A 24,823-nucleotide genomic window follows, 5' to 3' on the forward strand; every position below is an offset into this window, starting at 1 on the left:
TGACCATGCTTACCCTGTCTTCTTCCAGAAGAGATTTCAGGCTTACCATAAACACCAAAATGCAATAAGATTGGGGCACCATTAAGATGAAAATAAAAGGTTAAAACGCAACCAAGGAAGTGGGGAAGGGCAGAATATCATCATTGAAAAATCTAGACCAAGGATTGCCATATCAGTTGAACATAAACCATGACTCTGAATTTTCTGTCAGCCAAACCAAGAATAAAAATAGTGGGATAGGTTCTGTGGCTCCTCTCAAACCTGTAAAAGAAACTTGTCAGATCACCAGGAGAGATTTATAACTTTTTCTCTGTATTCGTCTTTTGGGTCCCATCTTATAGCAAAAGCACAAGAAGTCCTTGCTTGTTAATCTAGAAATGTCATTATTTCATGTTGTGGGGAAGTTAGAGATGACACATGGCTTCATTTCGATGATACTCGGACACAGCTAACTTAAACCCCAGGAATAAAAGGAAGATGGTCAGGGAAAGCTCCTTTGGTTTATAAAACAGCCCACTTGGAATGGCCAGATCTTTCTGACATAGAAAAGTAACAAGGAAGCCCCCACAAGATTCCAGAGTTTCAAGGATCTGGGTATGAGTATCACTGAGAAGTGAGTTAAATAATAATTGCAGGATGATAATAATAAGATACCTAAAAGTTTACAAAGTACTTTACAAAATACATGTGTGTATTTTTATACTCTCCGGTGCCTAGAGAAGAGTGCTTCCTTTTTTGCCTGTTAGAAAACAGGTTCAGAGAGAATGGGTGGGCTTGTCCAAACATAACTAGTCAGTAGTGGCTCTGACCCTCTGACAGAGGCAAGAAGGTCAGGATGCTACAGGTGTTTATCAAAAGAAGAGGTTTGGACGGCTGGGATGATCATTTATTTATTCATTTAAGGTATTTTTTTAAGATTTTATTTATTTGAGAGAGAGAGAGAGAGCACGAGGGAGGGAAGGGCAGATGGAGAGGGAAAAGCAGACTCCCCAGTGAGCAGGGAGCCCTGTGTGGGACTTGATCCCAGGACCCCAGGATCACGACCTGAGCCAAAGGCAGACCTTTAACCGAGTGAGCCATCTAGACATCCCTAAGGCATATCTTTTGAGCCAGATAACTATTGATGGCAGCCTTGGAAACAGGTTTTCAAAAAGTTCCCTTTACAAAGAATAGTTGATAACCCTCTTACAGGTTGGGGGGCATGAGTGCACTTGCTAGAACCACACGCCAGGGATCTGAAGCAGCAAGACTGTGCCATCGTTTTTTCACTCAAAATCCTACTTTTTCACTCAAAATCCTACTTTCCTACAAAATGACTTATAGCTCTGATCTCTTGTCTTCTAAGCCCCATGCCGCTCAAGATCCGGGTTAAAGCACATCGCTGATCTCCAACAAAACTGAGGACCTAAATATCTCGTAACATTAGAGCCCTGCTCGCAGAATTATGCATTTCATTGAACAAATTGCCTACCCGCCTCTCCCAACCCAGCACATCATTTCAGATCATTGCTGCAGACTTTTTTTTTAACAGTTTCATGCACAGCACAATTTCTATTAATAGCTTGCCCTCTGGCTTGAGAAAGCTTTGTCCACTTAAAAGAGAGATCCTTTCACACTGGGTCTACCCTATTCTGGAGACAGAGAAAAACTAAAAATGATCAGAGCATGAGTTTCCAGTGTGAACGGACTCAGACACGAAAGTAGTCTCTTCTCTACCCGGCATAATATGCTTGTGACATAGGAAAAGAGGAACTTTTGCAAAGTTGCCTCTGACATCAGCACTCTGGTGTGTCACCTAGACAAGGCTCATAATTCCAAACTCCTAGAATTTTGAGGGCACAAATCACTTTTGTTGTCCAAAGGCACCAGGCTTCCTATTCATTCAGCAGGTTGCTACTGTTACTTTTCTCAACAGCAAAGCAAAGTGAACGGTACTCGCTGTTACTATGGGATCGCTTTATGTTCCTTAGTTACGGAATTTCGATGTACGTGAGTACATTAGAGCTACATCGGTTCTCCCAGATGAATTTGCAACTTGGTTATTATCCCAAGAGGTAGGGAGTGGGCTTGGAGAGGGGAATGGACCGAGGAATCTATTAATTGCATACATCCTTTTACCAAGCCTTTGATGAATCACACCCTCACCATCTCACTATCATCCTTGATAGTCTGGGGACAGCGCTTTGTAGCCACGGAGCAGAACAGCAGATGGACTGTGCCAGAGGAAGGAAGTCCCCAAAGTCGCATTTGATCATTTTATTACTTACATTGAAATAAAAATATGGATATTACCCAGGAGTTGTTCCCGAGCAAGTCTGCTGGTATGATTTACAATATCCATTCAGTCCATTTTGTGGAACTAAAAAAATGACTGAGGCAACAGCATAGATCACCTAGGAAAGCTCTCTGAAAAAAACATAAATCTTTGCCTCCGGCCTCTTCACATGGATACATTTGCACTTCGGAGTGCAGTGTGTATGTACTGCATACGAGGCAGCTAACCATTCTGCAGTGGACACGGGCTCCTCGTAAAATGGGCCACAGCAACGATCTCCACTCTCCACATAAGGGGGTCTCAAGCCCAGAGAGGCCGGCCCGTTCTGTCAGGTCGCCTGGGTGTGGCACCCCAAAACCTGAGTTAGAGTCCTCATTCATACGTCCCCAGGGCTCTGCCTGGTTCACACAGCCCCTTGCCTTCCATGTCTGCATGCTCCCATGGCTTAACTTTATACACAGGAAGAGAAGGTGCTAGAGAATCCCCAGAGGCAGAAATGCGAGTCCCGGAGGATTAGTTGTCTGTGGGACATACTGAAGCATAGGTAGAGAAATACTCCATCCGTGAGAATGAGTGATACTGTGACAAAGCCCTATCAGGTCGCCCTAAATCAAACGCATGTTGGAAAGAGTGGGTCAGTCTGTTTCTATGAATTCGTTTGACATTTATACCTCCTTCGCTCGCAGAGACTTGGACAGTCTGCCTTCCCTTCCCTTCCCCTTCCCTCTCTCTGCCCAGATTCTGGCACAAGACCACCAATGTCAGCAGATCCTAAATGAAGGCCTGCTGTACTTGCATGACTCAGATGTTGGCCCCCACGAGACCCCTTTGCTGGGTCATACAAAAAGGCCAGCAAAGTACCTTTTGTTTCACAGTCTCTGGCTGTGAATCCTTTCAGGGCCCAGTATTGGTTTGTTGGCAGGACAGGGATCCAGCATCATTCCCTGGATCCTCAAGCCACCTTGTGTTTCTGAGAAACGAGGATGAGGGTAGACCCCAGGGGATTCAAAAGCCAGCCCGTCTCCCCAGCAACAGTCGAACCTGGGTCTCCATGGAGGACCAGTCCCTGGCCGACAGGTCCTGGCCAGCCACCATCACTCAACAACACACACTTTCTGAGTTTTCTGTCCCCCTGTGGTTCGTTAGCCTCCCGGAACGGACTTGGATGCCCTCCCTGCCCCAGTACAATCAAAGCAGGCGGGTCTCTGTTGTAGCTGACCCTGGACTGGGAGCTGGGAGCATCTACGAGACATGAACAGTTATCCAGAAAAGTCCTTCTGGGGGGCCGGATGCCATTAAAGATACATAGCTATATTCTAAGCAAATGGCCAGGCCCTGAGCGCTCTGTGGGATAATCTTAACCTAAGTGATAAGCAGCTGTCCTAAAGAATTGTTTTAAGAATATGCTAGTGTTTCATAGAGAAGGGTTTTAAAATCCTAAGTATATATGAAGGTGGGAAGTAAGAGCTCTTTTATTTCTACCTGGCCTCTTTCTCCCCCTCTAGCACACTCACGCACACTTACTTGGGGAGTATGTATGTATTTCTGTGCTTCTCTGATTTATGGCCATCTGCCCCACCCCTAAAACATAAGCCCCCTGAGGTCAGAGATAGTAACTCTTTTTGCTCACAGTGGTCTGCATGGTACCTAGAACACTGCTTTGCACATAGTAGATGTTCAATAAATATTTGTAAATAAATACTGAGTTCACAGAAATCATTCCTGTGGTGGGAATACCGAAGGAGGGTGCAGAGCGCGAACAGACCCCGAAACAAGATACTGCTGTGCCCTTTCAAAGGGCAAAGATCCAAAGAATAGGAACATTCTGAAATATAATTGTGGATCTGTGCAGCTGTGCTCATGTTACTAATTACAAGATCTGTGACATTTCAGGCACGCGTTTGCATGGCACATAATGGGGAGAGATCAAGCCACACCAGGCTGAGGACTGGCTCAAAAGCAAGTCCATCCTAGAGGCTTCCCGCTGCTGGGGAGGGAACAGGGTGTCGGGCGTATATTGCCAGACACATGCTGAAAAGCGCCCCGGTGCTCTTTCCCCACACAGATCGTGGATGGCAAGCTGTGGTTCCAGCTGGACTGCGGCAATGGCCCGGGGATCTTGGGCATCTCGGGCCGCGCCGTCAACGATGGGAGCTGGCACTCGGTCTTCCTGGAGCTCAACCGCAATTTCACCAGCCTGTCCCTGGACGACAGCTACGTGGAGCGGCGCAGGGCGCCCCTCTACTTCCAGACGCTGAGCACAGAGAGCGCCATCTACTTCGGGGCGCTGGTGCAGGCGGATAGCGTCCGCAGCCTGACAGACACGCGGGTCACGCAGGTGCTGAGCGGCTTCCAGGGCTGCCTGGACTCGGTGGTGCTGAACAGCAAGGAGCTCCCGCTGCAGAACAAGCGCAGCAGCTTCGCTGAGGTGGTGGGCCTGACCGAGCTGAAGCTGGGCTGCGTGCTCTACCCCGACGCCTGCGAGCGCAGCCCGTGCCAGCACGGGGGCAGCTGCGCCGGCCTGCCCTCCGGGGGTGAGTGCACCGCGCCCGGGCACCTGCAGGGCGGGGGCTCGGGGAGGAAGAGGGGCTGGATCAACCAGCGAGGGACTGGCTTTTACAGGCTTCACCCACTCGGGTGCTTTCCCTGAGAGGAGTATTCACCGCAAATGCTGGCCGAGCTTCCTACTCCCCTTTAGAAAGGTCCTGGAGCTTGACAGTTACAGAAGTGTCCAGTTTAACCAGTCCTCTCGCAGCAAGTCACCGGCACAGGGCGGTGACCTCAGGAGGGCAGAGATGCTGTCAAGGTGGCCCCCTTCCCGTCCCCCCCACCACACCCTTCCAGGCCTGGGGAGGAATAGGACCCCCTTTTAGGCATCAGCCCTCTTGAGCTGCCTGTGTGTCACTGCAGAATGATTGCTGGCAGTCTGAATCATGGTGTCCCCACACAGTCCTTTGTCACACAGACATGTAACTTCACTAGAAGCTAAAGGGAGGGGAGAGTTGAACCCACCACTCCAGGAATGGAAATACAGTGGAGATGCTTTGGAGCATGCTTTTAAAACGTGCGCATTAAAAATAAATCCAGTGACAATTCCATAAAGGGGTAGAAACTCAGGAATAAAGAGAGGGCAATTTACATGAAATCTCAGGACAGATAAACAGTCAATGAGAGCGCGATGATTTACGCCAATAAATTTTTTCCCCAAACGTATATCATGAAGAAGAAAGAAAGAACAAGGTAGGCGAAAAAAGCGGGGGAAGGGAATAGAGGATTTCTATTGTTTGAGGCAAAAGCCAAGATCATCTAAGTCCTGGGAGTCTGGAAATGAAAGAATCCCTGACTTCCCCAGATGCGGTCTGTGTGCTAACATAAACTAGGTCAGGCACTCCGCTAGTAGAAGGCTCTGCTGCCTTCCGACAGCCCAGCCACTGATCACACTTGAGCCCCTTTGCAGAGTCTCTCAGCAGTGGCGTGATTAGCAAATTTAAACCTTCCTCACAAATCACTTAGAGATTCTGCTGTGCGCATTACCATCTAATGTTCGTGAAGCCCAACTCCAAATTTAGAGTCCATTTTATTATTAGAATGTTATAAACTGTCCCTGAAATGATGCACTGCCGAAATACAGACACCATAGTTATTTAGACTTGCATATGTTACTGCCACAATGAGGGCCAAGTGCCCTGGGGGGAAATTTCTGCCGTCTCGATTTAAGAAATCTATTTGGTGTTTTTACTGTCTCAGCAGTATATGTAAATAAAGGGTTGTTATGGTGCCATAATTCCCGAATGATGGGCAGTAACTATACTTCAGTGGTTCTATAAACCAGCCCATTATGACAAGTCATGGCCAGTTTTTCACCAGGCAAAACAATTCTGCTAGTGTGAGCCATCCACGATATATAAAAGGAGCATGTAATTATATTGGGTTGAAATAGAACACCACTCCATGTCAAATGCTGGGTACATAGCCACAAATTGTAACATACTTTTAACGATGGCAGGACATTGTTTTTGCTGGCAAAGCTATGGGCTTCCACGATGGGCTATCTTTAAAATAATAATAACAATAATAATCACCGTATTAAGGAAAAAGACAGGGAATCTTGCTCTTCGGCATGCATTTCAATGTTTTTTAATTGCCTGAAATCCGTGAGCAGAGTATTCAGTGCAGGTATGTTCATTAAGCGAGTGTGACTCATATCAGCACGGCAATTTTCCCCTACTTGTTTTTTATCTCATTTGGTTTAACCAGATTTCAGCACTGAGGACGCGCCTGCTGTGTACTTCTCAAATGGCCTCAAGAACTTGCTTTCCTCTCCCCAGAAGCCCAACCTGGCTTACAGGTTGCATTCTCTTTCATACTCTCCTTTGTCCTCTGTCCCCCACTTCCCCCTCTGATTGGGTTTGGGACTGGGATTCCACAAAAGGTCCTCTCTCTTCCAAGACGATAGAGCCTTCCGTCAGTTCAAATGTCTCCTTTGTGCCTGGAGGCTCATGTTTTCCTAAAACAAAGTATCTTTCCACATCTCCATCTACACAGCCCCCTTCTCTCGAGCCTACTCTTTCTTTTGAGTTGAGGAGGCCCAATGGTTCTTACTTCAGCGACCCCCAGGGCATGATCCAGATGGGGCAATCTGGGGGTCTCATGCACAACAGTACTGAACTTAGGGCCAGCAAACTCCTCACCACCTGCCAGGAAATCCACGAACTGGGTTTCTGTTGCTTCCCTAGGAAATCAAAGGCACAGAATTCCTCCTCTGATATATGAGGAGGTATCTACCTGCTCCTGGCTATGAGGACTAAGACCTCAGCTCCTAAAAAAGAGGAGAGGGAATCCATTTTCTTGCCACCATTATCTGTTAATATAAGAGGAATTTTTGCTAGGCCCCTGTATCCTCTCTGCGAATGCCCAAAATTAGAGGATAAAAGCAAGGAAAGAAACAACCAATAATTTGGCCTTTAACTCCTATCTGTGAAACTAATTATAAGGTTATTTAAAAGAAAGGAAAAATCATCCTAGTTGTGAGGGATGGTTTAAAAAGAACAATAAGACTCGGTCATTAGTGAAAGAATATTCATGCCTTGAAGAATGCCCTCTGGCTGCAGGGGTGTCTAATCACAGAGAGAGAGTCTTGCTTCCCCAGATCAGAGGCTGGGATGCGGGCAGTATTCAAGAGGGGAATAGGGCTAGGGAAGGTAGAGTGAGGTGCTTCCAGTGTGCCTTGATGCAAAGGAGAATGCTGGTGACAAAAGATCTGAACATCTTGCTGCTGTTTGAACCCTGTGCTGGGTGTCGCTTTAAATTTCCAGAACACGTATTTGAGTATAATCACCCCCTTGACCACTGAAGAATGCTGGAATCTTGGTCATCGGCTCTCCTGGGGACAGGCTTCATTCTCAAATTGCGGCTATCCTAGCTCATTGCTCCAGAGCATTTGGAGTTTTGAAAGCAGGCAACCCACAGCAAGAGGCGTTCTATTTCAAAGAAGCAGGATTCTGCTCTAACCACCTCCAAACCGAATCAAAACCCTTGGCATGAAGCGGCAAGGGAGCCGCGTCTGCTAGCTCAGAATGACATGGTCAGCGGGTTTGACCAGTGTTATGACTCTAGCTGTCCCGAGAACAAGCCATGGGAACCCCAGGGGAGTTAGAGCCCAGAATGCTAACTTGTAATAAGAGTGTAAATATGATTCTAAATCAACCACAGAGGGAAGGCTCTCTCTTGTTAAAGCCTTGAAATTATATGTATTTCATAAACATGAACTGGAAATACCAACCACCGTGGAGAAGAAACGGCCTCGTCCCATTCTGACCCCTGCATTTCCAGACCCCGTGGGGCAGGGAGCAGCCCACGAGCACCCACAATCTGGATAAGGAGTCCTCAGTCCTCCCTGCCTTCTCCTGCTCAGCTCAAGCCCATTACTGGAAAAACCTAGTTGAAACGAAGCTGTAATTTGCCAAAGTCAATGCCACGAGCCAGGCAGTCACCAGGCCAGAAATAGCCATTCTGTCAGCTCTGCGTGAGACTAGAAGCCTAACCCTTCAAATGAAAACTTGGTAAACTTGTAAATGCTTAGGAGTTAACCACTGATTAGACTCTTTCAAGTGCTTACCTTGTAAGTGCTTAAGCACTGTGACAAGTCTCACAGTACGCTGGGGTCATTACGAGTCTTCCCTTCCCCCACCCCCATTTTACAGATTAAAAACACAAGCCAGAGAGCTTAAATACCAAGCCCAGGGTCACACAGCTAGTACAGTGGGGAAGCCGGGATTTGATCCAGGTTTATAGAACCCCCTCCTCCAGCCTGTGCTCTTGAAACCCTTGTTACTTAAAGTGTGTTCCAGGAGGCAACAGCATCGGCATCACTGCAAATGTTAGGAATGTAGCATCTTAGATCCCACCCCAAACCCACTGAATCCAAGTCTGTATTTTAATAAGATCTCTAGGTGATAGACCGATATCTTTCTCTGTCTCTGAACTGCCCTGAAATCTAAGGAAACTAGTTCTTTCGTTTGTTTGTTTTCACGTAACGTATACAGTGGTTCTCAATCTCGAAGAGGCATCTGCATCACCTGAGGACCTTATTAAAATGAAACCTTGTTATAGAAGGGTCTCTCAATTCTTAAAGGGAAAAGGAGAATCTCTATACTTGCCTCCATCATTCGCCAACCATGTCCAAGGAACCTTCTGCTAGATCACTGAGTCATAGTCACAAATTGCTAAACTTACTACCAAGAAAAATTTCTCAGTGAAAGTTTAGGGGGGAAAAAAAAACACCCCAACCTACAAATCGGAATCTCAGAATCTGCAAGGAGGGGGAATTCAGACATCTCTGCTTTTAACAAGCCTCCAAGGTAATTCTATGTGCATCTGAGTTTGCGAACCAGAACCACTGACCTTTGGGAATGCCAGTAAGCTCTGTGTTTGCAGGAATGTGAGTCAGTGATTTCCAGGAAGGGTAAGCAGACATTGGATGTTCAGGAAGTGAATGTCAGGTGCACGGCCTGCTTTTGTTGTCACTGTTTTAGTGTAAAACTTGAACTTTGTTCCACAGACAGTCAGGAGTTTGAGACCCCCCCAAGCTCCCCTCCCAAGGGAAAATGATAGCATCTACCTACTCCCTCTAAGTAAGTTGCACGCAACAGCGAGGTCTTGGATGTTGCCAAGAGTTGGGCATAGAAATGTCCACAATAGCTAAATCGTGGAAGCAGCCGAGATGCCCTGCAACAGATGACTGAATTAAGAAGTTGTGGTCCATATATACAATGGAATATTACTCAGCAATCAGAAAGAACGAGTGAGTTCTCAACATTTGCTACAACATGGACGGCACTGGAGGAGATAATGCTTAGTGAAATAAGTCAAGCAGAGAAAGACAACTATCATATGATTTCTCTCATCTATGGAACATAAGAACTAGAATGATCAGTAGGGGAAGAAAGGGATAAAGAAAGGGGGGGTAATCAGAAGGGGGAATGAAACATGAGAGACTATGGACTATGAGAAACAAACTGAGGGCTACAGAGAGGAGGGGGTGGGGGAATGGGATAGACCGGTGATGGGTAGTAAGGAGGGCACATATTGCATGGTGCACTGGGTGTTATACACAACTAATGAATCATCGAGCCTTACATCAAAAACCGGGGATGTACTGTATGGTGACTAACATAATATAATAAAAAATCATTATAAAAAAAAAAAAGAGTTGGGCATAGAAGTGTTTCAACAAAGCTGCCCGAGATACTTTGGGTGATGTTTTACTGAGTATTTTTTATCCCTAACTGCTAAGGGTCTAGATAAACTTGGGCCTTCAAACTTGAAGTTTGACACTTTAAGTAAATTTTGGAGTCCCATTGCTGTCTCTGTGACCAATGGATTCCATTGTGTGGCCTTCCTCCCCTCACAGCTGGCTTAAGGGAATTGAACAGGGTTCCTGTGTAAGCTCAGCCCACTGGCCCACTGAGCAAAGTGGGACAGAGAAGGGAGGAACCAGACTCCCACTGGATACACTGTCGCCATCATTTTTTTTAAATATTTTATTTTTAAGCAATTTCTTCACCCAACGTGGGCCTCCAACTCACAACCTTGAGATCAAGGCTCGCAGGCTCTACTGACTGAGCCAGCCAGGCACCCTTACTGTGGACTAATTTGCCTGAGCTTTGCAGCTTATGGGGAAAATTTTTTTTTTCCGGGTGACTTTCTTCTAAATACTGAGGTACCTTGTTTTTGGTACTTTGGAAAAAAACTATGGTAACAGCATTAGTGATATAGATACTGCTAAAAAGAAGGAAAGAAGAAAGAAAGAAAGAAAGAAAGAAAGAAAGAAAGAAAGAGAAGGAAGGAAGGAAGGAAGGAAGGAAGGAAGGAAGGAAGGAAGGAAGGAAAGAAAGAAAGAAAGAAAGAAAGAAAGAAAGAAAGAAAGAAAGAAAGAAAGAAAGAAAGAAAGAAAAAGAAAGAAAGAAAAACAGAAAGAAAGGAAAAAAAACCCAAACCCTCAAAACCCTAAAGCAGTCAGGTTACATGCAAACACAAAAGAACATGCTAGAAGGTGAGAATTTACTGTGTGTCGTTAACACATTGCATGTTTCCAGATCCTCAAAGAAAATGCTAAAAGCTCAGCCCAAGGTACAGTGTAGGAAATGTGAGTAGGTTGTCCTAGGGAAAGTTACAGGTCTCACCTTCAAAGGTCGTTCTGCACCCTGCTTGGTGAAAGACGGGAAGTCATGACAGAGGCCATGCTCTGCAGCCGAGCTCACCCTACTTGTGACCAGCATCTCCTGCGGTAATGGGCCCACCAGTTTTCTCATATGTATTAAGATTCACACAGGCTAGACGTTTCAGGATTTCCCAAGATTCAGCCTAAAAGTCAGAGTCAGAAACTCCCATGGCTTGCAGTCGTTTGGTTGATGGGCGACACAGAAACGAAGCTGATTTCGGAATCCATAGTAATTACAATAATTACAACAATAAAGCACCTAATGTTTGTGTGCTACATTGTGGCTGATGAATCCAAAAGCCTTATTATTCTCTATGAAGTGGGTATTAGTGAGGCTCAATTACCAGATAAAAATAGGGAGGTTCCTGGAGGCCAGGCGGCTCGGCTGTGATCAGACCCGGCTGGTGGGCAACAGCCAGAACTTAAAAGGACCCAGGACCTCCCTGACACCTCACAGCTGCCTCCCCGGATCATGTGAGCTCTTGGAGTCTCTAAATGAAATCCATAATCCAGCAAGCGTAGTGGTTGATGCTGACTTCAGATCCCAAATGCCAGTTCATATTTGTTATTACTTCCACCTTTGTGCACCAGGCTGATGTCGCCTTATCAAGGCAGCCAAACCTGATCAGAATTGTGTCACCTACACTGGGGAGCAGGGCCGAGGGTTGAGGCCATTACCTGGATGAATCAGCTTGGAAAACGACTAATAAATCAAAGGAGTAAGATAGAAATGATCTTGATTATTTGCTTATCCAGCCCAAATTCACTCTGTAATTGCTTAAACCGTTTCTATTTTTTGCATTTAATAGGTTTTGCAGTCTTCTTTGAACAAGGAAAGGAGGGGGCATTTTAAGTTCGTCCGGGTGCAGATTTCAAAGCCATCTGCATCTGCTATAACTAGAAGGATTGTAAACAAGAGCACAGCTTTGAGACAAGGCTTAAAAATATACTTCTCGCTTTGCCAGGATTCCAGGGGAGAGAAGCTATAACAGTATTATTTTTTTTAGCATGTATCTCAATGCTAAGAATATGATTGTCTTTTTTCAACCTGGGAACTGTTTTAAATGGTGTCTGCCACTTATTGACTATGTAACTTTAGGCAAACCATCTTATTTAAGCTTCAGTTCCCTTATTTCTAAAATAACTGTGACAACACTACTTACAACATAGGGTCGTTGTCAAGAATTAAATGAGATAATGCATAGAACGTTCTTTGCATTTTCCTTAGTGCATAATAAGCTGTTGTTCTTTTTTAAATTTTTTAAAAAGATTTATTTATTTGAGGGAGAGAGAGCGAGCCCAGTGGGAGGGGTGGAGGGAGAGGGAGAGAGACAGTGAAGCAGATTCTGAGCTAAGCGCAAAATCCGACACAGGGCTTGATCTCACAACCCTGAGATCATGACCTGATCTGAAACCAAGAGTCAACTGCTTAACTGACTGTGCCACCCAGGCGCCCCTACGCTGTTGTTCTTGCCAATAATTTCCTCTTCCCCTAACCTCAAAAAAAAAAAAAAAACCTACTCTTTTAATAACACTTGGATATTACCCACTGCATTTAATTTTTCTTTCACATTTACAAAGTGTTAAGATATTATTTGTGGTCAGATAATGCCTGGATAGCTCTTGAAATTCTGTTTCCATGATTTGTGTGTGTGTGTGTGTGTGTGTGTGTGTGTGTGTGTGTGTGTGTGTTTTAAGATTTTATTTATTTGAGAGAGAGAGAGAGAGAGCCCACAAGCAGGGCTGGACAGAGGGAGAAGCAGACTCCCACTGAGCAGGGAGCCCCCTGACATGGGGCTGGATCGTGGGACTCCAGAATCATGACCTGAGCTGAAGGCAGACGCTTAACCAACTGAGCCACCCAGGTGCCCCCCTTGATTTGTGTTTTAGACAACATATGATAATGCTTGGGAAGAGCAGAAACTTTGATGCCAGTATCTTATAATTTAATGATTATCTGGCTCCCACAGGGGTGTCTGATGTTGACCATCTTCCTTATCTCCTTAGCTCCCTGGAGCATTGTGGGGTCTAAGTACAATCCCCTCCTCATTCCTAGCAAGTGATAAGTTCCTGCTCACTGATGAGTTTCAATGCCAATACCATCTTGTAGAAATGTTTGAGAATCTGAAAGCCTGGATTCAAGCTCAAATTCAATCACTTACCAGTTATACGTACTCGAACGAGCCACTAATGCTTCCAACCCCCATGGAGTTGAGATGTTAATGGGGCTTTTCATTTTTCCTTCATAGGATTATTGCAGTCCTTCATAAAATGACTCAGAGTGATTTTAAACCACTACAGCATTAGATCCCTTAGTATCACTGTGGCCTTGATATTGATATCAATATTCTAAAATTATTAATAATAACGCCCAGGCTAGGAGAATGAGATCATAAAGAAAACTTTGCGATAACAGGTGACTCTTGATCAACAAACCTCTTTCACAGTAGATTTCACTCCTCTTTCATTTAAAGAAAAATCTGGGATAGGCCAGTGATGGGTAGTAAGGAGGGCACGTATTGCATGGTGCACTGGGTGTTATACGAAAGTAATGAATCATGGAATTTTACATCAAACACTAGAGATGTACTGTATGGTGACTAACATAATAAAAAATATTATTATAAAAAATATTTAACAATAGAAAATAAAGAAAGAAAGAAAAATAAAGAAAAATCTGACCACTTTAAAATAAGATCCAGTCGCTTTTCCCTCTCATTGTGTTAACATAAAAACTCCAAATTTAAACATAAAAACCCCCAATTTAAAGTTCTACAAGCAATATTTTTTCCAAACATTCTCTGCCTCCTTTGCTCCGTGGGTTTGAGATCGTGAGAATAGATACTAGACAGCTTCCTTCTGTCTTTGGATAAGCAGAGAATCCAGAAAGAGGGTGTAATGAAGTACAGTTGTTAAAAATACAGTTCGGGAGGATATTGAACAATTTAGGGTCTCTGGGGCCAGATCCACCCTAGCCTCATGACTGCAAATCAGTAATCAACTTCTCTATACCCTAGTTTCCTCGTCTAGAAAATGGGAGTAACAGTCGTACCTCTGACAGAGGCTTGTTTTCAGAATTAGAAGAGTTAGTACAGGTGAAGTGCTTAGAAGTGTTTCCGGCATGGGACAAGTGTCATGCATGTGTCAGCTGCCATCTTCGTCGTCTACATCATCATCTTCAAAATGGATAGCCCGTTTTCTCAGGTGCAGAACAGAGCTCCTCCATCAGGCATGGTTTGCTCCAGCCTAGATCCAAAGTCCCTGCTCTGGGCTCCTGCCACACCCTGTGCCTGCTATCATGGTGGTTTTGTAGCTGCCTCTGCATTTCTAGGTGCTGTATTTCTGTCTTTGTATCCCCAGGGCCTGTCACAGTCCCTCTTCTAGGGTGTGCTGGGAACCAGCTCTCTAAAAATCGAAGCCCCAGTTTGTAGTGTTTGTTGATTTCTGTGATGTAAGTACTCCCGCCATGGCTCATATCAGGCTACCAGTGGTTTTATAACTGGCCTGCCAAATTCCCGGATATTTAACAGTCGGTGCTCACACCCCTGTGAGCTGGCTGCAGCCCACCGCTGCCGATGGCTTAGGCACTCAGTCAGTGAATAGGTTAATCAGTCAGGCCGGCAGCTGCATCAGGTAACACTAGCTATCCCACAAAAGATAATGAAAATGACAAAATGCAGAAGGAAATGTGTGGGAGTAAAATAGTGCACTAGAGGTATTGCCTCATTTTAAATTCTGATTTTCCAAGGCACCGAGACATCAAATCAAAGAAATCAAACCCATGACCTTAGTTAGAATCCAGTTTCCATGATAGTAATTCAAATGTCCCTTATTTCCAGACAGGCCTTCCTTGTGCCTCCCTTCCCCCCAGCGTCTTCTGCTATGGCTTTATTTGGGAAATTGTCTGGAAGCTTGCCAAATGCGAGCTGGAGAAGGGGAATCTTACCTGCTCTGACCCACCTTGCCTTAGATTACCCCTTCCCGGCTTCCCTCCCACCTCATCACTGATGTGCCTTCAAGTCCTCTCCTGTGGTTGTATCGCCTCTCCCTTTGGTCAAGAAGGGAATCTAAAAAAATAAAAATAATAAATAAATAAATAAATAAATAAATAAATAAATAAATAAATAGAAGGGAATCTAATTCATGCTCAAAAGTTACTCTACCTCTAAATGGCATGCTTTTCTGGCCAAGAACTAGCCAGGTGACACAAAGAAGCATTTTCCCCAGTTCTAACTGCTTTCATCAATTCTATTCGATTCCATTAAGGTAAGCAGCTTCCCAAATTGGAAGAAAACAGCTCCAAGTCAGCATAATTTAAAGCAAGCATACCTCAGTCTCCTGCATCCTGTCCACAGACATCAGGCTGGCCGCCTTTCAACACAGTTTGCATCAACAATGGTCTTTCCATAAGAGTTAGTTCCCTGGTGGTTCATTGTTGGTGCATTCTAGAGCACCGCGTCTCTCTCGGAGCCTCAGTCTCTGGCCCTTTGTGTTTCTTGGTGCTGCGGAGGCTGGCACCACAAGGCCCCCTCCTTTTGTGAATTTAAAGAGTTCTCTCTTCCTCCTGCACCTGCCTCCCGAAGGTGAGTCTTTCTTTCCCTGTACCGATGAACAGCCAGCCATAATATCCCCCTACGCATGAGAGATGTCTGTAGTGTGGGTTGAGTACACACAAATGAGCACATACACTATTTCAATCTATAGATTTTTTAACTATGCTCTGCCTTTAGAAATCAATCTATAGGGGCACCTGGCTGGCTCAGCAGGAAGAGCATGTGACTCTTGATCTCCAAGGTCATGAGTTCAAGCCCCATGTTGGGTGTAGAGATTACAAAAATAAATAAATAAATAAATAAATAAATAAATAAATAAATAAGCAAATATATAAACTTAAAAAACTCGATCTATAAAATCCCAGCATCAGTCACTGGGGAGTTGAGATTAGCCCAAGAACATTTCAACTGAAAGTGAGAATGGGTCCTTACAGCATTTACAAAAGATCCTAAGTGAGGAAAGTCTCATTGGTCACTTCTGGGTAATAGTGGCAGCTCACTGTCACAATCCCACTGCCGCATGAGTAAAGGCATTTTCATAAGCCATAAGCCTATAGGAGTGAGGGGACATGAGAAGGAGACAGCACCGACCGAGGCTGGAGGTGGGAGGCAAACGAACAGGTAGTAAGGAAGAGAAGTGAAGCTTCGAGGGGCTTAGGTGTTGACCAGTAGAAGGGAATCTGGGAACTGAATCCCCAAAAGGCTCAGGAACTGGAGGCATTAGTCACTTCTAAAAGGGGAAGAGATGGGACAAAGGGCTTAAAATAAGAATTGGTCAAAGGTCTGTTTGAGAGGCAGTCAGAACACTAGATTCCCACCTTCTCTCTGCATGGCCAGGTAAACACGCCCCCCCCCCCACCCTGGCAGAGCCTGCAGGTGATGAGGGATTGCAGGGGTGAGAGAACAGGGAGCGCCCTGCACTTAGTCAGCCCTGGGGTGTGTAGAAGTGAATCTCGTGTCTTCATTGGATGCTGAGACCCACAATCAACGCTCCTCTACCAGCACCCGATCCCCTGAATGTTACAAACCTGGCCTTCACTCTCCCTCTGGGCAGCTGATAAGGGTCATTAGTGGGGAAATTTACCAACCCAGTGGTACTGAAACAGAGTATCACAGTTGACAAACCCCACTCATGGGCTCAGAGCTTCTCATCAGATTTCTAATTTCCTACTGCCCCACTCTGCAAACAGGGCTGATAAGGAAGGATTGCCAGGCAAGGTAGGAAATCCTCTAATTTGGAATATAAAGAATGTATTAAGCTTCTCCAGAGAAACAGAGCCAATAGGATGGATAGATAGATGATAGATAGATAGATAGCTAGATAGCTAGATAGATAGATAGATAGATAGATAGATAATAGATAGATAGATAGATAGATAATAGATAGATAGATAGATAGATAGATAGATAATAGATAGATAGATGATAGATAGATAGATGATAGATAGATAGATAGATAATAGATAGATAGATAGATAGATAGATAGATAGATAGATAATAGATAGATAGATAGATAATAGATAGATAGATAGATAGATAGATAGATAGATAGATAGATGATAGATAGATAATAGATAGATAGATAGAAGATAGATAGATAGATGATAGATAGATAGATAATAGATAGATAGATAGATAGATAGATAGATAGATAGATAGATAGATAATAGATAGATAGATAGATAGATAGATAGATAGATAGATGATAGATAGATAATAGATAGATAGATAGATAGATAGATAGATAATAGATTAGATAGATAGATAGATAGATAGATAGATAGATAGATAGATAGGTTTTAAGGAGTTGACTCATACAATTGTGGGGCTGGCAAGTCAGCTATTTATGGGGAGGCTGGAAATTCATGTATGTTGTAGTCTTAAATTTGAAATTACGGAGTAGGCCAGCAGGCTGCAAACTCAGGCAAAGTTTCTATGTTGCTGCAGAATTCCTCCTTCTTAAGGCCATCAAGTGAATGAATAAGGTCCACCCATATCATGGAGGGTAATCTGCTCTGCTTCAAGTCAGCTGATTGTGTAAATCACATCCACAGATACCCTCACAGCATCATCTGGACTGGTGTTTGTCCAACGGTTGGACACCATAGCCTGATCAAATTGACACATAAAATTCACCATCGCAGAGGCCAAAGCAAAGAGACAGAAAAAACAACCTGGAGAAAACTAAGCAGGGAGAAAACTTCATAAAAATATTAATATCCTCAGAGAGATAAGAGAAGATATTGTAACCACAAAACGTGAGCAGGACACTGTTGTTTAAACACACACACACGCACACACACACGCACACACATGCACACACACACGCACACGAATTCTTAGTGAACAAAAAAGAGCCCTTGGAAAATGACAACATAAATGAAAATCTCAATAGAAGTTTCAGAAGATGAGAATCTCTCAGAAAGTATGGGGAAAAAAAACTCACAGAGTAGTAATATAAGAAAAATAATTAGAGGAAGGTCCAGGAGATCTGAGATCCAAATCATAAAACTGCCATAAAGACAGAACAGGGAAAACAAAGGAATGGAAATCATCAATGAAATAATTAAATTTTCCGAGCAAGTTAAAGGACAAGAATTTCCAGAGTGTCCAATGCTGGTTGAAATAAGCCCAGACGAAAGCATATCATGGTGAGATCTCAGAAAACTGGGGGCCAAGAGAAGACCCTCCACATTGTTGGAGAGGAAAAAAAAAACCAGGTCACATACAAACTTCAGGAACCAAAAGGCCTTGGATATCTCAAAGGCCACATGGAAAGAATTGCTCAGAATTCTGGACACAGCCTACCAAAGAGGGGTAGGGTGAAGTAAAGACACGTCCAGCTCTGCAAGGTCTCACCACATTGACCTGCAAACCCTTTCTCAGAAGCGACTGTCGAATGGATCCTAAGGAAATAGAGAGTAAGCCAAGAAATGAGGAAGACGGGATACCAAAAACACTAGATTCAACCCAGGAGAGCAGAGAGGACAATCCCACGGACAGCTGCCCCACAGCAGGATGAGGGCACTATTCAGGGTGTAGCCAGTCAGAAGGCCGTAGAGGAAAGATTTCTCCAGGGTATGAAAACAGAGAACACCAGGCAAAACAGTGACACTCAGAGAGACCAAGTCCATGAAGAGTTTGGTGTTTAATTAAAATAAGTACAGTTGACCCTTGAAGAATGTGGGAGTCAGGGAGGCCGACACCCTGCACAGCCGAAAATCTGTGTATACCTTTTGACTCCCCAAAACTTAACCCTCAAGGATAGCCCACTATTGACCAGAAGCCTTACCGGTAACATAAACAGTCGATTAATACATATTGTGTATGATCTGCATATTATATACTGTATTCTTAAAATAGAGTAAGCTAGAGAAAAGAAAATGTTATTAAGAAAATCACAGTGAGGGGTGCCTGGGTGGCTCAGTCGTTAAGCATCTGCCTTCGGCTCAGGGCATGATCCCGGAGTTCTGGGATCGAACCCCACATCAGGCTCCTCCGTTGGAAGCCTGCTTCTTCCTCTACCACTCCCCCTGCTTGTGTTCCCTCTCTCGCTGGCTGTCTCTCCCTCTGTCAAATAAATAAACAAAATCTTAAAAAAAAAGAAAAAAATCATAGGGAAGAGAAAATACACTTACAATAGCAAACTGTAAAAAAAGTCTTGCATAAGTGACCCTGGGCGGTTCAAACCCATGTTGTTCAAAGGTCAGCTTTGCTGTTCAGTGGGATGTAGGGCTCCTGTTGTACCAAAAAAGGACTTAGAGAACTCTCTGACTCTTTACTATGTGCATTACACCTTTAATAGGAAAAGGAATTTTAAATTGTTTTCAAGTAGGGAAAAAGAAAACCCTTACTAATTATTCATCCCTTCCATCTCTGAGAGGTAAATAATGCCATTGTCCTCTTAGAATCTTACCTACTCCGATATTGAATATTCTTTGCAGTAAGAATGCTGCTACCTGTTTCCTCGTGATGGGTTCATGAGTAGGGAATGGTGACAAAGATGTGAGGTCCAGATCCAAGTACAGGAGCTGGGTGAAGGCTGGGATTCTTCCTTTTCCCTGTGCATCTGTCAAACTAAGGCTCATTTAGGTTGATACATATCCGCATATTACCTGTCCTCCCCTCACTTCCTCTCCAGGCAGGGATTGAGGTTCTCAGCTAAGGAGAGAAAGGATATAGGGGTGAGAGTGGGGTTCAGGAAAGGAATTAATGTGGTGCCTATGCTAAACTGCTCCCCCATAGAAGCATCCTGCCTTCCACGTAGGAGTGTGCTGGGGAAAGCGTCTTCTCCCCGTCTTGGCCTCTGCTCTCGGAGTCTGTTCCTTGGGTGTCTCTTAGCAGTCTCACTCGCATTTAGGCATGTGGTTAATTAGGTGCATCTTTATGGATTAGCAGGGGATCCAAACCGTTCCTTGGCATCTTTGTGGCAAATGTGTCCCAAGTTCGAAATAACCAATTTGATAATGATTTTTGGAATCTGGGCCCCGCCAAAGATTTGGTTTAGGAGGAATCAGGAGGGCGCATCACGGCTGAGTCCCTGCACTGTGAGCATTGCCAAAGGCACTGTGGCTCATGAGAACCTCTGTCTCCCTAGGCTATCAGTGCACCTGTCTCTCACAGTTCACCGGGAGAAACTGTGAGTCGGAGATCACAGCTTGCTTCCCAAACCCCTGCCAGAACGGAGGCTCGTGCGACCCGATAGGGAACACTTTCATCTGTAATTGCAAAGCTGGGCTCACTGGAGTCACGTAAGTCAGATTGTGCAACCCGTCTTTCTCTCCTCTGCTTCTTATTGCTAAGAAAGCAAAACGGTAAACAACTAATGGGAATAAAAGATTTACCATGAGTGGAACAGGCAAAGGGTTAATATCTTTACAAAAAGAGGGCTTACAAATGACTTACATGTTACCGAGGATTATCTCTGGGTAATGGGGTTATTGGTAATTTATACTTTTTTTTTTTAACTTTCTACTTCTCTATATTTGCAAATTTTCACATAATTACTATGTGTTCTATAGTTAGGAAAACAGTTCTTTTAGAGAAAATCATCTATGACCCTTATATTTCCAGTATAATTCTGAGGCAGACGTACCACCCATTTCCCCAGAACTCATTAACTGGACTCTACCGCCTAACGTTTTACGATCATTCTGAGAAACTAAAGCCTACCTTTTCTTTGCAAACCCTTTCTCCCCCAAGAAATGAGAGAAATTAAAGTGTTAGCCAAATGGAAAGGGACTGTTTTAAGCTCTTAGCAAAACGCCACTTCCAACCATCCTCGATCGTTTGAGAAGTATATATATGTAATCTCAAGCAAGTGATATTCTAATTACAGATCAGCCTTATGTATTCATTAAAGCAAATCTCCCGAGGACTTTACCGGGAAATACTTCGCGGACTTTGAATCGTTGGATGTAATTTAAAGTAATAAAGCTGCATTTATTTTTAAATACTCTGTGATTCTAATTTCCGAATGACCTGGCCTCAATCTGTTCAAATTAGGGACGTTTGACTACATTTTAAAAGGTGGATTACCAAAGATATAAGTGATCGCTCCTTTTAAATGAACGCGTCAGAGCAATTGAAGTAGAGAAAAGTGAAGAAGAAAGAAGGTCTATGTTCTCACGTACTGTTAAACTAAGAAAGAATAAGACTTAAATGTTTGCCTTATAATTATACTTAATGTGAGTCATGGATTGCTTTAAAGAGAATAAAATTGATTTAATTATTTTTCATTAGAATGCTTTAATCATTCTTTCCTGATAATCTGCATTAGTATTAACCTTTATTGTAAGCACAGAATCTGTAAGATACATAGATCCGCAGCCCTCCACCTACCCACTTACTCTATTACCCCGCCCTGCGCGCGCGCGCACACACACACACACACACACACACACACACACACACAGTTCCCAGAGAGACCAAAAATTACAGGAACTGTTGGAGGAAAATGTCAGAACCAAAGATTTCCTCCTCTTGGGAAAGCCTATATAAGGTATAAGTTCACTGCTTTTTCTCTGCCATTTTCCAATCCCAGAAGCTCAGAGAATGAAAAGGGTTAAGGATAAATTAGTGGCAAACTAATTTGGTGGCAAAACCGGCCAAAACTGCTCTGAGACTACTTCTAGTCTTTATTTCTCTGATTTAGTATGAATATCCATATGTTTTATTATAGAAGCACTGGTACAGTTTGATTCTGGGGTCCTATGGCAGCGCCAGTTGGCGCAGTGGGGCGGGTATGTTACAGAAGGGGAAAGAGGCGTACTGTATACGACGTCTCTAAAATTGCAAAACTTTAAACCCTGAAATGCACCCGGCCCTGAGGATTTGGAGACCAGTTCCTCTCCAACAGCATCTGTTCTCTCTCTTCCCTCTTCTTCCCTTCCCTCCCACCAGTCTTTGTCCTACTCCCCTCTGGAGGGGGGTCAGACTCTCTGGGAGCCATCCGTTTGGTTGGGAGAAGTATCTCAACTCACCATGACAACTCGGGCCACCTGCCGAGGTGCCCTCCCCCCCACCCCCCCCAACACACACACAGTAGCGCGCGCACTCACACCATCACTCTATCTTTGTCACGCTTCACGTGCCCTTGGGGCGCTGTGTTTTCTTGTAAACGCCGTCGTGGGTGGCGTTGTGGGGCCTGCTGTCTGAGAGGGGCTTTGTGTTTTGTCGCAAAGGTGTGAAGAGGACGTCAACGAGTGCGAGCGGGAGGAGTGTGAGAACGGGGGCTCCTGCGTCAATGTGTTCGGCTCCTTCGTGTGCAACTGCACGCCGGGCTACGTGGGCCAATACTGTGGGCTGCGCCCCGTGGTCGTGCCCAACATCCAGGCCGGCCACTCCTACGTGGGCAAGGAGGAGCTCATAGGCATCGCCGTGGTCCTTTTCGTCATCTTCATCCTCGTCATCCTCTTCATCGTCTTCCGCAAGAAGGTCTTCCGCAAGAACTACTCGCGCAACAACATCACGCTGGTGCAGGACCCCGCCACGGCCGCCCTGCTCAACAAGAGCAACGGCATCCCGTTCCGGAACCTGCGCGGCGGCGGGGATGGCCGCAACGTCTACCAGGAGGTGGGGCCCCCGCAGGTGCCCGTGCGCCCCATGGCCTACACGCCGTGCTTCCAGAGCGACTCCAGGAGCAACCTGGATAAGATCGTGGACGGGCTTGGGGGCGAGCACCAGGAGATGACCACGTTCCACCCCGAGTCCCCGCGAATCCTGACGGCCAGGCGCGGTGTGGTCGTGTGCAGCGTGGCCCCCAACCTGCCTGCCGTATCGCCCTGCCGCTCGGACTGCGATTCCATCCGGAAGAATGGCTGGGACGCAGGAACTGACAGTGAGTAGGAGGCCGTAGTGTGTTTGCTTGTGTCTTTAGTGTCGCTGGGGAGCTGTGGTGTGCCTGGCGCTGCGGAAGGAAATCGGGGAAAGGAGAGAGAACCCACCTAAGAAGGGCACTCCTTGTGACGTGTTCTGGCATTGAATGTCCGGAAAAATCGCTCTGGTTCTTATCCCCATTTACAGGTGGGGAGAATGAAGCTCCGAGAGGATGCGTCAGGGGTCCAAGGTCGCAGAGCTAGGCAGAAGCAGCAGAACGGGTGGGCCAATCCAGAGCTGCCAGCTCTAGAAACCCATGCTTTCCTCACAATAGCACACCATCAGTAGTAATCCAAGCAGGGTGGCAACAGAAGTGATATACAGAGAGCGTGTTCCAGAAGAAGGTCAGAAGAAGAGAGTCTAGACTTAGGGTGAAGACTTAAAGGAGCAGAGGGATATTTGAGTTGGATCATGGTGGAGTAGGTCTGGGGAAAGGCGGAGGGACCCACACAATCGGAAGACAAGCAAGACATTCTGTGTGGCTGGAACACAGGGTTCATGAACCTTAAGGCAAGAAAAGTCCAGTCCAGATAGTGGTATTTCCCTTTCCTTTAGGCCTCATGCAGCAGTATTCTAGCCAAAGAGCTACAGGTGCAAAGGCCCTGTGGTGGGAAAGACTTTGACATGTTGAAGGACAGAGAGGAGGACAAGGTAGTTGGAGATTGGTGAACAACAAGGAAAAGTGAATGCGTTTTAATGGCAACATAAGTGCAGGTTTTTAAGCAGGGGAGTGGCATGATCGAATTTACATTTTTAAAAGATGGCTCTAACTGATCCCTGGAGAACAGACTAAAAAGGACCAAAGAGGAAAGAAAGCAAAGACCAGTTGGCTAGCTTCCATGAACATCTAATTGAGCAATGGTGATTGCTTTCCCTGTCCTAACACCAGTCAGGATGAAGCTAAGGCAGACTCTGTTGTAAGCTGTGACTTTTCATCAAGCCGAATGGCTTTATATTTCAGAAGCAGAGCTGCCCTGGTTGCAGGAGTTTCCAAAGGCTGGGGTTTTAGTACTATGATGCATGTTGGAGTAGGGGTTTGGGGGGAGGCTGCTTTCAAATGGAGCTGGATGAGCAGAGAAGGTGAAGGTCATCTTTGTGGAGAAAGGGGGAATTTCTCCTGTGTCTTCAAGCATAAGTAAGATTTAGGAAACTATTGGAGAGGGCCTTCCGGAAGCAGGAAGCAGCTTGATGAGGGTAGGGGGCACATGAGGGCTACCTGACAGGTTCTGTTTTTCAGGAGAAAGAGGAGGCTAGAGATGAAAGTTTGGACATTATCTGGATGCACAATGGTTGAATCTTGGGGGAGGGGGGTTAAGCTCACCGAGGGAGCAAGAAAAAAAAAGGATGACCAGACTGGGCCTCCAAAAGAACTTGGAGATGCCTACATGTGGGAGGTGGGCAGAACGTAGAGGCCAAGAAGGGAGACAAACAGTTGCCAACAAAGAGAGCAGGGACAGAGGACAGGGCAGGTATGCAGAAGCCAAGACTATCAATAAGGTTAGTGGGGTTGAGTACTGTAAGACTGTCAGGAAGGACACGGGCTTAAAAAAAAAGAAAAGAAACAGTACTGTGCTTCACACCTAGAAGATTTCTGGTCATCTGAAGAGTGTTTCAGTGACTGGTCAAGACAGAATCCAGAATGCAAATGTTAAGGACAAAGAGATTTGGGGAGACAACAGAAGCAGCAGATGAATGTTTGCTGTGTGTTGGACCTTCTTAAATCTTCCTGGCTGCCCATGTGGGCACCCAAGTGGAGGAGATGGGTGAGATAGCGGCTTAAGAGCAAGTAGCTGGTAAAAGGAGGGGTGAGGACCAGAACATGGCCCATCAAGGTCCAGAGCCTGTGCTCTTACCAACACTGCTCTTGGGGGCCTTAGCAGGAGGGAGGGAGAGGG

At 45.1% G+C, this 24,823-nt stretch overlaps 1 protein-coding gene across 1 annotated transcript in view; it reads left to right on the forward strand.

Annotated features, from left to right (window-relative positions):
• FAT3 (FAT atypical cadherin 3) overlaps positions 1-24,823 on the forward strand; it is a 635,693-nt gene that overhangs the window by 604,746 nt on the left and 6,124 nt on the right. The window contains exons 22-24 of the mRNA XM_044386515.3: positions 4,341-4,809; positions 20,149-20,302; positions 22,235-22,890. Coding sequence (XP_044242450.1) covers positions 4,341-4,809; positions 20,149-20,302; positions 22,235-22,890 — 1,279 coding nt within the window. The remainder of the gene's footprint in view (positions 1-4,340; positions 4,810-20,148; positions 20,303-22,234; positions 22,891-24,823) is intronic.

Source organism: Ursus arctos, unplaced genomic scaffold, assembly GCF_023065955.2.
Source record: "Ursus arctos isolate Adak ecotype North America unplaced genomic scaffold, UrsArc2.0 scaffold_22, whole genome shotgun sequence".
NCBI lineage: Eukaryota > Metazoa > Chordata > Mammalia > Carnivora > Ursidae > Ursus > Ursus arctos.